The sequence below is a fragment of the Rhipicephalus microplus genome, chromosome 4, assembly GCF_043290135.1.
Source record: "Rhipicephalus microplus isolate Deutch F79 chromosome 4, USDA_Rmic, whole genome shotgun sequence".
Taxonomy (NCBI): Eukaryota; Metazoa; Arthropoda; class Arachnida; order Ixodida; family Ixodidae; genus Rhipicephalus; species Rhipicephalus microplus.
In genome coordinates this window covers 147,599,141-147,613,278 of record NC_134703.1, presented here as the reverse complement: position 1 = coordinate 147,613,278, position 14,138 = coordinate 147,599,141, and the positions used below count along the sequence as shown (strand labels likewise).

Here is a 14,138-nt window from a genome sequence, read left to right as displayed (position 1 = left end):
TTTGTGGGCTGAAGCAGCCGAAGACACCGATATTTTGTAAACAATACATGCAGTACGCACTCAATCCAATCCATTAGGCAGCAGAAGCGCGGGAGCAGCGAACGGAGCAGACAACTTTAAAGACTCCCAAGTCTCTAAATCGCAGTACTGATGATGTCAGGTCGCGATGGCACCCTCAAAGGTGATTCGCGGAGTGGCGCTGGAACGTGGATCATCGAGGTGAAGAAGCGTCTCTTGAGAAACCTCGACACGCAAGCAAAACCCGACCTGTTGAAGTCCTACGGCGAGCAAAAGCGGTGAGCTTGTATTCAGAGTGCTCTCAAGTCGCATGCACCGATCAGGTGTGACGTAAATGCTGCGGTAAAAGAAACGATCCTGTCAAACGGTTGCATCGGCACGTTTTTTTGCCTGCAGCGTACTGGAAGAATTGTTGTCAAGAGCGGTCGAGCTAGGCGAGAGCAACTCCGTTTTGGTAGTTGGACCCAGAGGATGCGGAAAGACATCGGTGGGTTCAATGATTTCGCTTCTCTGTTAATCCTCGCTTTGCCATCATTGCCCCCCCCCCCCCCCAAAAAAAAAAAAAGGAAACGTCGCCTGCTCATTAAGGTGCATATACTACCCCGTTATTATATCAGGTCAGTTATTCCGAATACAGATTTGGAACGCAAGCTTGTGTAAAAAGCTGGTCATGGCTGTAGGAGTCGTATGGAGGTAGCATTTTGAAGAAATGTAGTTTATAAAAATGTAAGACAATAATAAAAAGTTTTTTTTAAATTTAAAAGGTAATTCGTCAACTACACAACAGTGATACAATCGTCAGAATATTTGCCAAGCATATAGGAATGACGGAATTATGAAGAAAGTTAAAAAAAAAAGGAATGCAGTGCACAACAACAAAAAGACTCAGATCTTGCAATATGCTGCTATTATGCAATCATTAACACGCACAACAATTGGGATAAAATGAAAGAGTAAAAACAAATGTAAGGCATACTTGAAAAATTTCACAAAAAATAAGTCACAGGATGGTATTTCATTCAGCGCATCCTGACGTGCGTATTTTTCAGCTGATTTTGGCCGTTCTAGATAGAGCCTCCGAACGCAAGGAGATCGCTTCAAACTACCTTCTCGTTAAGTTGAATGGTGAGTGACATTCGTACTTTTTCCTTCCACTGTTCTTTGAAATAGAATCTCTGCCAATTCTGGTAGCGTCGAGACTTACGAATAGACGCACATATACACCTCTGCACAGGTTTTACTCATACGGATGACAAGATTGCTCTGAAAGACATTACGCGACAGCTGCATTTAGAGAACGTTGTTGGCGACAGAGTATTTGTGAGTACTTGCACGGAGGCATTTTCAGTGCGGTATTTCGTTTTTCTAGAAGTGTGAAGAAGTGTTCGTGCCATGACTGAGTAGCATCTTCTTTTCACTCACCATCTTTTCAGGGAAGCTTTTCCGAGAACCTTACATTTCTACTAGAATGTCTGAAATCGGGTATGTCACATAGCACTTGCTGCTACTTCTTGTATCTCATGTACCTCAGTGCCAGCATCCTCTTGTGAACGCTATTTCTCCATTTGTAAGCATCCATTTTGTAGACACATGTTACCACAATGGCCCAACATTGTGGTATTTGAGTCAAATGTATTATTTCAGCACACATTAGTTTGCGTACCTGAGAATATGATGTGTGGTATTGGGGCTATCATAAAATCCCCACAAAATATGCCCCCCTACTGTGAAAGAAAATACAAGATTTGGAGGAAGGGCACTTGCTCAGTTGCGTATCGAAATTCTAAATAGCAGTGAAAGAGTCGTAAGGAATAAAGAGGGCATGCCCGCACATCTAATGGCATGCTTTAATGACTAAACATGCATTCACTGTTTTTATGTGACCATGTTGGGCACATAAAAACAGGGAATGAAACAGTGAAAATGGCAAGAAGAGAGTGTGGACACTTGCCCAGTCACTGGTGAATATTTCAAGTCACCCAAAAAAAGGAAGGAGGGCATTTGCTTGTGTTAGCAGAGCTTGCTTGGGATTTCACAGTACATCTACATACCAAACAATACCAAACCAAACACATTTCCTGTGTTGTGTGTCTCTGTGTTTATGTCTTCACGTTAAACTACAACTATCAGCAAACACTCATTACACCAAGAAACGTCTTGCTGTGTTGCCAGCTTTTGTCCTCAGTTTTATGATGCGCACTGTCTGATTTGTGTCTTATTTCAGGTGGCGAGCAAAGCAAAACGATTGTCTTTGTTGTGGACGAGTTCGACATGTTTTGCTCCCACAAGAATCAAACTCTTCTGTACAATTTGTTTGATGTTGCGCAGTCGGCTCAAGCACCCATATTAGTTATTGGAATCACCTGCCGGCTCGTAAGTAACATTCCTCCCATTTTTCTTGCTCTAGGCCCTTCACGCTGGCCGTATCATACATAATCATGTATGTAATTGATTGTTCAAAGACACCATAAAACATTATCGATCATTCAAAGACCCGTGAAACATGGCAGCTCCTCAGTATGTCGGCGTCGTGCTGGCCAAGGAATCACTTAACATACGTAATATTGAGCGGGTAAAGGGTAAACTATCAACCAGGCATTGCATAATGTGAATTGCACATCTAGTGGGTTGTTTAATGCTTCCTACCTATTACAAAAAGAGCTCAGCCATAATTCTTCGCCATAAGCCGCAGGATCTACAGAGTAAGCATAATGCCTTACTTGTGTAGTAAGTACCTCGATTCTTCGCAAATTGATGAATAATGGCAGAGTGAAAGCTTCCTTACTGCATAAAAATTATGAAAATCATTGTGCAGTGGGTGCCATATGAGTTGTACTTGTATCAGTTTTCGCAAAAGACTTGTCAACGAGCTTTAGAAAGGTCGTTCTTCCAGCTGTTGCTCTTACTGTCTGTGTGTTTCGCGTGAGCCTGAGGTTCTTTCTTCGGTTTTTTTACGCAGATTACGCGTGTGTCGAGGCTCTTGATATAGTTAGCGAGTTACATCATATGTGCAACTTTTCAGGATGCCGTTGAACTTCTCGAGAAGAGAGTCAAGTCTCGCTTCTCCCATCGCCAGCTTCACTTGTTCCCCAACTTCAGCTTCGAGGAATATCTCGGCATCATGGTTGATCACCTGTCCTTGCCCAACGACTTTCGAAGTAGAAAGCTGAGAGAAGAATGGAACGCCTCTGTCAAGGTGATAACCAGGTGTCTTGTTATTGACGGTTCTTGATAGATCACAGGGGGGCACTCGTAGTTCGGTATGGCCCAGCATCATGCCTGTTTGGTTTTTATGAGAAAAAAAAACTTTGTTATTTCTAATTCCTCTATGAAAGTAGGTGACCCATGAGAAAGGTCACATTTCACGAAGCATCGGTTCCTATTCTGATGGGAGGGAAAAACTTTGTTTTCTCTTGAGGTTGCACTTTTTCCACTGACAGACAGGCAACTGCGGGCAACGTACCAACGTGCATGTGATATTGTTAGTTTATCTGCTCAGATGTGCCTAGCAAGTATGCCATAAAAATACCCCAATTTAAAGAGCACATTTTGATAGAATACATCCCATGTAAAAATTGCACATTTTATATTGTGCCTTATTTCTTTAAAACATTAACAGAAGATTTGTGACTAGGCACAACAAAACACTTCAAATTCCCCAAGTAGAGGCAAGTTTGAGTGGACTTTGAACATGCCCACAGTGTGTTAGTGTGATTGAGTAGGGGTAGATGCCATCGGTGTAGACAAAACAGAGCCTTGTGTTTTTCCTTTTTCTGAAATTTGGTTTATTCTGCAGGATTTTGCCCAAGAGAGTGCTGTGAGGACAGCCTTGCAACGGCTGTACTCAACCAACAAGGACATTCGGGCTATGCAGTATCTGTTGGTATGATTTGTCTTCTTCTTGTAAATGCTTCTGACCATGCTAGTCTGGCTTGTATTAGACAAAACTTTTGCCACCGGTATTTCCAGCCATACTGAAGGATCTGGTGCTGAAATCTGTACACAAACCTTCCAGGTCCGGCAGAAACTGGTGCAAAAGAATGCATTTGTATTTTTCACACGCTACCGCGTCTAACGTCCCCTTCGTTAACTAAGGGAGGTGACAGTTTGTGTCCTCATAAATTGGCGCGCTAATCTTGGACAGTGCGAGCCGTCGCCTGTGTTTCTGCTCTCACTACGGTTTCTATAAACAGTTTGGTCGGCACCAGCACTGAACTATGCTTTCAGGTGGAGGAAGCCCCTAAAGCAGTGATAACCTGACTTGAATGTTTCAGGGACCCCTTATTGACGGGTGAAATTTATGGGGGACCCTTTGCGGCGAGCAAAAGTTGGGGTCATAAGTTAATGCATCGTGCAGCGCGAAATAGGTCAGCTTTATTTCTACCTGGTAAAGAACGATCAAACCTAAGTGCCATGACAATTCGATCTCAACAGCTTACTGGTTAGTTCCAAGGTCTGCAGTCACACTCAACCTGTTACTGGCTGCATTTGCTTTTTGAGTTTGCAAGCCTGGAAAAAGCATGCCATGCGTTTGTCGTAAAAGAACTGCAACATAAGCTCGACATCCATATCACAAAGTAGGGACAGCATAAGTCAGCTTTGCCGCAGGGTAAAAATACTATGCGGAGAAGCATGCAAATTAAAAGGGGTTGTCGTCGTGGGTCGTAGTGTGGCTTGAAAAAGTTTTTTTTTTTCCTTTTTTTCCCCGAATATGGACTTCATAAACTCCAAAAATAGTTTTTCAGACCTTAATTTGAGAACAACTACCCTAAAGGCTGGGCACACCTCAGTGCTTTTGTGAAAAAAGGAGAGTGGGAGGTAAACGTAAGGGGAAGTAGCTGGAGAGAAAAAAGCGCGCCCTGCATCCACAACTTTTGATGTCACGGCCGTCGATGCACAGTCCCTCTCATGCTGGTGGGCAGCTGCTGCACGCCGACAATCTTCCAAAAATAAAGCCAACTGTTTGAATATACGTGAAATAAATTCTGTTCATCGGAGCAGTATCATCTTCTGAGTGGTATTTGAAGTTCTTGTCGTTTCTTCCTATTTATTTTCAGTATTTCTTCATGACATCTTTTGACAAATGTGTCGACCGTCTCTGTATACTTTGGGTGTGTTTGGAAGGCCACAAATCTTCTTGCTTAATTTTTTATCTGTCGATCAAATGCTTATTGACACTGACTGATTACAAAACATCTACAGAACCTAGAACTACCTCGAGTTGCGTAAAATTAATGGGTCTATAGATTAATTTTTAAAATGTTTAAAAGTTGAAAAAAACGGCGTGAACACAGGACAAAGAAAGGTGACACGAGAGCGGGCACTGTTTCCCTCCTTTTTTCGTGGTGACGCTGTTTTATTTATTTATTTTTTTTTCATCTTTCGAGTTATGTACCAACATTTCACTATGGTGCACCACTGCAGAGAGGAAGTTCTTATATAATGCAGTGATTGAAAATGGGACCTAATAAACCGGGCCAAAGAGGATAGCGAATAAATATTAGGAAATAAAGCTAAAAATGTACCTTTAGTAGCCTTTTATTTAGCAATCCTTGTACTTAACACATGAACCACTTTTTGTGGGCAGCTCTATATATACGTATATTGTGGCAAACATAACATTTCATGTGCTAGATTTGTTTTGACGGAATGATTAGCAATTTGATATATTACAGCATATGCAACAAAACTGTTCTCGTTTATGATAGACTTGTTGGACACAATAGGACAAAGCTTCCCACAACGTTGCTGAAACACCCCACTGTGGCGTGATTCATAATCACAGCATGTGCATCTGAAACGCGAACACCTATGACCATCAGGTTATGCGCCGCACTGAACCATGGGCAGTAACGTTCCATTATAGCTTGCTCATATAGTTACATCTAATACATAGGCGAGTATGTTTGAAGACGTGTATTTTGCACAAATTAATTTTAACAATGTTGAGCTAGTGAGTAATTCACTGTGCCCGAGTTTTTTAATTAATGAGCCTTAAGCAGAAATTTCTGAACAAGGTACAAAAAGCAAACTTAAATGAACCAAACCAGCTGTCAAACGAATCGCATATGGTCTGTAATATGCTAAATAATTTTGTTTTAAAGGGGCCCTGAAACACTTTTTTAAGTAACCATGGAATGAATTACTGGAAGAGCTTACTGCCTCACGAATTCAACTGCGCGAAAATTTTAAGAATCCGTCCAGTGTGAGTGGAGTTACTAAGGTTTGTCGCATGCTGCAATTGCATTCTCTCGTCCCGAGTAAAGCGCTGGAAGCTAAGCAGGGAGAGATGGCAGGGCCACAAAAAAACGTCACGTGTGCCTTGTGACCTTGAGCACTTTTTTTTTTTTCTTCGAATGCAAAACTTTTTTAGTGTGATCGCGCGCATGCGTGGACAAGTAGCGGCCTCTCGCGGCGATCTCTGTAACGAGCGAGCGCGCCATGTTCAAATCAGCCAATGGCTGATATATGGGTCGTTGACGTGTGATTTTTTGGCGAGTAACGGGGTTTGTTGAGAGAAGAGAAAGCAGTTTTTAGCTAACTGATAATTTCTTTTGAATTCTAGGCAGCGTGCTGCTCTATAATATTTGGCTCGCGCGTTGTCGGGAGCCTCTACTACCGATCGGCAGCGTTTACTGACCATGCTCAAAAAGTGTTGTAGGGCCCCTTTAAAACTGAAGTATGTGACAGTATATGGTCATAGCAAACCACAGATTTCTGTTTCTCGGCTTTCTTGCATATCTTGTTAGGAGACTAGCCATATGCATGCCAACTTTTCTACAGGCTACTGCAATCAGTCTAATGCATGTTTCTACAAGTGAACACATCCACTTCATTTTGCTAGCTGCCCGTTAGTTGGATGTATGTATTTAGTTTTTTATGTCTTTAGTTTGCCGTTTTGCAACATTTAAAGGTGCAGTTGTTTTGTTGGATATGAATTTTACAGCTGCCACCTGTTATGCGCCTTTCGGAAGAAAGTCCAAAACTGGATGCTGTCCACCTCCTTGAGTCTCAAAGGCAGCAACTTGAAGACTCCAATGTTGCCCTTCTGAAAGGTATGTTGACGTGCGAACACATGGACACACATGCGCTGTATCAGTATATCCCGCTGAGACTACGTTCACTACTGTGTATTCGTTTTACGTTACCATTTGTAATTGTTGATCACATTACAGGGGTGAGCAACCATCAATCGGCCGAGACAGCGGCTTTTATTTCTCACTCCTATGTGCACTTTGTGACACAAGAGAACAATGACTGCTTGATTTTTTTGATTGATTGATTGATTGATTGATTGATATATTTATGAGATTGTCATATTGGAGCACATTGCCAAATAGTAATAGAGGCATTTTTTTTCCAGTGACATTAAAAAGTGAGGCAGCATTGTGCAGGCAGCTATACTTTTAAATGTGTTTCTCCTCTTGATTTGTTGATCTCTTGTAGCTTCCACACTTATTGCTTCCACAGGGGTGCATGGAACTACTGAGACAGAGCATAGGTTTAAAGGGGCCCTGCAGAACTTTTACAGCATGGTCAGGAAATGCTACGGAGTGATAGTTGAAGCGTCCGAGAACACGCACGCCAAACAACATAGTGCAGCACGCGGCCTTCAATTTACAATACGTTTTCAAAGTCAGCTAGAAATCTTTTTCTCTTCTCTCGACAAATGACTCTGTAAGCTCAAAAATCACTACGTCCCAGACCAAGTGCCGGCCATTAGCTGATTTGAGCACAGCGCGCTCAGTCATTACTGCGGCCACGCGGGAAGCCATGACTTGTCTGCACATGCGCGTGCAATCGCGCTGGAAATCCGCGCAATGGGGACAAAAAAAAAAGAGAGAGAGAGAGAAAGTGCTCGAGCTCACTATGCTGCTTTCGTCAATACAACATAAGAGAAAATGCAATTGCAGTGTGTGACAGATCTTTGTAACTCTGCCTGTACTGGGCAGATTCTATAAATTTTTTGCAGCAGCGAATTCTAAACATTTTTTTAACGGCAAATTCGTTAGGCAATGAGCTCCTTTAGTGAATCCGTTCCATGTCTACTTGGAAAAATATTTGAGGGCCCTTTAAGGGGCCCTGCAGCACTTGATTAAAAATCTAAATGGCCTCACTAGAGATGCTTATTGCCTCACGAGTTAACCGCTGAATTTTTTTTTATTTGTTTAATACGAGTGAAGTTGCGGAGATTTGTTGCATGCTGCAATTTCTCTCTTCTCTCGTTTCGATGAGCATGCTCGAAGCTAAACAGGAAGGAATGGCACAGGGGAAAGAAGTTTTGGCACGCGGAAGTCATGACATTAAACACGTTTTTCTCGCTTTCCCTTCTTGCTCCCACCGAACGCGTGGCTTGCTATGCGCATGAAGTCGTGTGGCAGCTTCTTGTAGTGGCCACTAACTGTGGCCATTAACTGTGCAGCTAGAAATGCTCGAATCAGCCAATGGCCTTTAATTCGGATATACAGCATCATTTGTAGAAAGAAGAGGGAACGATTGATAGCTGACTTCAAGAATTAATTGTAAATTTTAGGCTGTGAGCCAAGCTATAACATTTGGCTCGCACGTTTTCGGGAGCCTCAATGCAGCGTTTTCTGATCATGCCGAAAAAATGTTTCAGGGCCCTTTTGAGAGTGTGAAGTGCGCGTTACGCTTCACACAGGCTTTTAAGTCCACATGCGACGAGCATTTCTTGGTGTTTAAGCATTGATGTGTTGGTGTTTAATTATTCCTAGGAAGAAACCTTTCACAGGTATAAAGAGAAACATCATTCTTTACTGCTTCACTGATCTGCCTTTGTTAGGTGCGTATGTCTCATGTGTATCTTTGGATTCTAGGGTTGTCAATGCTAGAGCTGTCGCTGGTCATCGCGATGGTGCACTTGACAAAGATCTATGACGGAGAGCCGTTCAACTTCGAGATGGTTTATAAAGGTAAGGAAGAACTTCCAAGTAATTAATAAAAGGAAATAATTTTGAACTTTTGTTTATGGGAAGGAAAATAAAAAGCTGTTGTTGAAGAAGCAGTACAAAATTGTGCATGGAGTACAGGCAATAAGAAGCAGTGTTTATGGGCCCGCCCCTGCCCCTGTGTAATGAAAGTGCTTCAGAAACTTGGCTTATTACAATAACAGCGTGCTGTCACTATGTAAACAACTGCATTGCTACCTTGCACGCTTTCTCCTTGAATATTGGCGCCAGCTTTTGAAGAACGTTGAACCTCAGAAACATCCTCGACTGATCAAAATGTACTTCCAGTTTTCCAAGAATCAATACTTTTTTTAGCATAAATTTCAGTGAAAAGAGACGGAAAAGTCCCAATACGCAGAAGTGGCAGTGTGCGTAGCAATTTTCGCGTCCCTTGTATCTGGAGTTTGTGCTAAAGAAATGTCAGTGGACTACCAGCTGGCCTCAAACATGCGCACTGTTTTCCGAGATATGTGCCCATGATAACCCACTCTCGGCTTAAATAGTGCACGTAACTTTTACAAGAGTTGTAAAGCACCGATGTGCTCAGTGATGAGTGCACCATAATCCACCTGAACATTGCTGCAAAAGCTCGATCTCGCGACATTTATTAACAAGCGTTTCTTTTCTCTCCATTGGCGGTGGCAAAACTTAGTGTAAAGGTGGCACATTTTTCTTTGCTTTTCCATTGCAGAGTTTTTAAAATTTGCAGCTGGAAAGTCGTCCCTGGAAACCACCAAGCCCGTTGTTATGAAGGTATCGCAACTTACATTATTTTCTGGACTTATTTCAAGAAGGCAGCGATAACCACGCTCACCAACCTGGTTCTTTGAAGTGTTTGAAGTCTGCGGCCGTGACACTAGAAAGGGGAATAGCATGAACTTAAATTAAGGGTACCCTGGGTGCATACGTCTCCAATGTTGCTATGTTATGAACATTTACTAGCCCTTACAGGCAGCAGCCAAGTTGGCAGGGTGAGTCGTTAACAATAAATTAATGTGTAGTAAGCGTGTCCAAATATTTTAATAAATATTAGTGTATTCCAGTTCGCTGTGATTCGCATTTAAATTATTGGAAAATGTGAACGTGTAGACGTATTAATCCGCATGCAACCCCTTGTAAATGCGGCTTCACTACAATGGAGGAGTGCTATACCGTGATTACATCTTTACAGGAAAGGTCAGCACTGCCGCGAAGCTCAATTTGAAGGTTAACGTATTATCCCCAGATCGATTCTTTTTACAGCGAAAGCTGTTATGAGATCACAACACAAGTTGCTTGCGCGCCGTAGTTGTCCGCCGCCGCCGCAGGTGTCCGTAACCACCATCACACAGAAGAAAAAAAAAACTCGGTAAATAATTGCAAATAAAAAACACCAAGGACACAATGGGATTCGAACCCGGGTCCCTTGCGTGCCAGTCCAATATTATAACACTAAGCCATGCTGGTTCTTAGAACGTCTTTGCAAACTGGCCTTAGGTAGGATTGATGCCGAGAAAGTAATCGTGTTAATGTGAGTGATAAAGCCTTTTAGAACAGCAAAGGAACAACCAGGTGTCACATAATGCGAATAGTGTAATGAGTGGGTCATTAAGTGTTCCAACCCTTTACAAGAGCTTGATCTTGTTCACCGTTAAACTGTGGCACGTACCAACTGTGAAGGATTGTGGAGATTACAAAAGCTTCTGGCATAATTCATCATCCTCAGTCACAGCACAAAAAAAAATTGCAAAGATCCTTGCAAGTGTGCAGCGAGTGCCAACCTTCTCTGAAGGATGGCATAATGAATGCCTGCCTACTATGTAGTCATTAATGGCGTAGTGGATGATACTTTATGAGTGTGCTACAGCAGTTACCCAAAGAGTGTTAAAAGAAGGCTCTGAAAGGCCGTTCTTCCACCTTTTTGCTGGAATAGTGCTGCAGTTCTGCTCTCCATGCAGGCCTGGCGTTTTTATTAAGCTTAAAAGCTTCCGGCCTATACACTTAAAATATAGTAAATTTTAAAACATAACATCTTTGACTAGTTGTCACTTGCATTCTACTGAAAACCACTGCTACTATTAAAACTTGTTTCACTTTCCTTTAAACCAAAAAGATTTACATTAGTGCATGCCTTGTTCCAATTTTTCTTTAATATTTAGCAGGTTAATTTGGTCATGACAAATATGCTAATTTTTTTACTATATGCAATCTATACTTTTCGAATTGAAATTGAAATTACTCAAACCAAATCATTATTCTCTTCTAACCTAAAATTTAATATTTGCGCAAGCCTAGCTTTTAGATCAGAATGTATTTTTCACAGCTGACTTTTGCTCACCACTATCAGAACACAGCAAATCTTTCTTTAAAGAACTCAATCCAGCCTGATAGCAGTGTTTATTTTGTCTGCTTGAAGAACTTGTCCGTGGGAACTTGCTCAAAGGGAGTGCCATACCACTTTTGTGTCTTTTTTCCATCTGAATCCCATGTGAAAGTTTCCATCTGAATCCCATGTGAAGACCGATGAGAGAGAGCTTCGCTAGGATGATCTTTTTATTATAAGACAAAGAAAGAGCCTAAATTATTAATCCTAATAAAAAAAGAACAAGAGAAAAAGTTTGGGAGACAAGAAAAAATTTTCATTGCTTTTAAAATTCTTTGTCTCACAGCTTTATCGTGCTGCTATTTTCTAAGCAATTGAAGTGTCAGGCTGTTCGGTTGCCAGCATACCCCTACATGTTGCACTTAGAGATTGCAGCACCAAAATATCATAGTGTTGCAACCTATAAATAAGAAGGCCTACATCGTGCTGACATGGATATACATCAGTGATGGGTTCAGCACCGACAATACTGATTCATACCATTTGAAATGTGCATAGATGTTGTTATAATGTAGCTATAATGGAAAGATAGGTTGTGCAGAGTTCCAGAGTACTTCCACAAGTAAACTTCATAAACCACAAATTTTGGCTGCACATTAAGAATAAAGGCAAAGCCTTCCACTGCAATTTCTGCGATAACTGCTACATTCTTGTTTGAAATATCAGAACCCAGCCGGTCTCTCGGTCATGTGAAGCTGCCTTTGATAAGCACATTGCTGATTCCATCTTCCCCAACTTTCCCAGGCATTCCAGCAGTTGGAGGCGTCAGAGTTCGTGCTGCCCGTGTCTCGGAGCCTCGCCACCGTGCAGTACGAATTCCGGCTCATGCAGCTACTCGTCGATCCGTCACAGGTGCACGAGGTGGTGCACAGGTCCTCGTCCCTGCCTACCGAACTCGCCCATTGGGCCGTGTCCGTCGTAGGAAGCTAACAGCTTCTTGACGTTGCATTTGTGGCTAATGCGTATTGGTGGTGTTGCCACTCTTGAAGACCAGCTGTTGTGCCTGTGATCACCATTCCTTCTCGAAGACATTCCTGGCATCGGAGTACACCGTCAAGTTATGGGAGTGCTTAAGAACCTCTGCTGTTGCCCCTTCCTCAACCGAATCTGTTTGCACATGTTCAGCGCTATTGTTTTGCATGAGGTTGCGGCGTACCAATAAAATACGAAGATTTGCGTGCGTCATAAGTTACGTGTGTGAGTGACCACTCTAATTAATTGACTGATATGTGGGGTTTAACGTCCCAAAACCACCGTATGATTATGAGAGACACCGTAGTGGAGGGCTCTGGAAATTTCGACCACCTGGGGTTCTTTAACGTGCAGCCAAATCTGATCACACAGGCCTACAACATTTTTGAGTGACCACGCTAAGTCATAGGCTAAAGATTCAGAACATTTTCTGCTGTACGTGGCCATGTAGTTGGGGTACATCTGGATTATAAAGAGAAAGCTTCCTGACAAAGATGCATTGTCGTGTAGGTGACCGACACGGCCGAGTTGTTACTGGCAGCTTGCTTATACCCTTGAATAAAAAAATATGCTGGGCGATTTCTCGCTTCAGCAGCTACATTCTAGTAAGACCTGGAACGCAGGCACCAATTACTTCCTTTTCTTTTCCTCATGTATGTTTTAAGTGTACTTCAACTTTTGCTTGAAGTTTGAGGAATCTTGGTACGAATGACTGTTGGGTAATGTAGTCTTTCAATATCACCGTGTTGTTTATCACTAACGAAGTGCATAGGAGAACGTACCCAACAAACTTTATTGATTTACTTGACCTTACAAAATTGCAAAAGTTAACCCCGCGTTCTTTGTGCTTTTGTGCATTACATTTATCATTATAATACATTATCTTGCTCTACAAGTTTCGTTGACGACCTCTGTTGAAATACACGGGGACAGCCTGCAACTAGGAACAAAGCCCTGGCCACTGTCTGAAATCTTGGAATGCTGGCACGACTAGCAGGTCTCGCACCTCAGTGGCACGTCATCGGTGGCACGCGAGCTGAGACACAAATGCCTGTGCTCGTTCCTCAGCATAGTGCAAAACGTCTGCATGACGACATTCACGCTAACAGCAGAAGGCTGAATTAGAAGAGCATGTATCCACCATTTGGCTTTCAATTGTACAGAAAATCTTGAAGACCTTGCTAACCTTTCATGTGTCTGCCATGCATGCACTCCATTCCATGAAAGCACATTGCCAACAATGCAAATGTCAATATATTGCTATTGCAATAAAACAACAGCAATGTTAGAACGATTCCATAGTTTGTGTGCCTTCATAGAGGATATTTCAGAAAATGTCAAATACTTTCATAGGCGTATCAGCCGGGGGGCAAGGGGGGCTGAGCCCCCCCACTTTTGACAGTGGTCACTCTCAGTTGCACGCTGGGGAAACCGACAACTAAGGCGAAGTTTTCCTTTAACACAGTAATCACACAATTATATTGGTACGAGGAAATGAAAATGTTGCCTGGGAATGTTTTAGTATAGTAAAATTTTTTTCTAAATTTCTGCTCTGACTATTGTCCTTGAATGTCCCTTGCGGTGCGAGCCGCCTATACGATTCTATTGCGCCTTGTACTATTCGCAACTCAAATGAACATGAGAGGACGCTGCGGAGTTGCAGCATGGCAGATTCACGGAGGCCACCGCGCCCGCTGTCGCTAACACAATTATTGAGTTTCCTGCAGTGTGACTGCAGGAAACTCAATAATTGACTGCTGCTTTGTAGAAGGGGAGCGGGTTGTTGACGCCGAGCATCATATTTTAGTCGGCACCAG

At 42.4% G+C, this 14,138-nt stretch overlaps 1 protein-coding gene across 1 annotated transcript; it reads left to right on the top strand.

Annotated features, from left to right (window-relative positions):
- The first annotated feature begins 64 nt into the window (after positions 1-64).
- Orc4 (origin recognition complex subunit 4) lies at positions 65-12,537 on the top strand. Its single transcript, XM_037423478.2, has 12 exons — positions 65-296; positions 415-505; positions 1,068-1,143; positions 1,253-1,338; positions 1,452-1,500; positions 2,243-2,391; positions 3,041-3,214; positions 3,815-3,901; positions 6,965-7,073; positions 8,856-8,951; positions 9,679-9,740; positions 12,094-12,537. The coding sequence occupies exons 1-12, from the start codon at positions 151-153 to the stop codon at positions 12,277-12,279; spliced, it is 1,311 nt and encodes a 436-aa protein (XP_037279375.2). The 5' UTR covers positions 65-150; the 3' UTR covers positions 12,280-12,537.
- Positions 12,538-14,138: the final 1,601 nt, after the last annotated feature.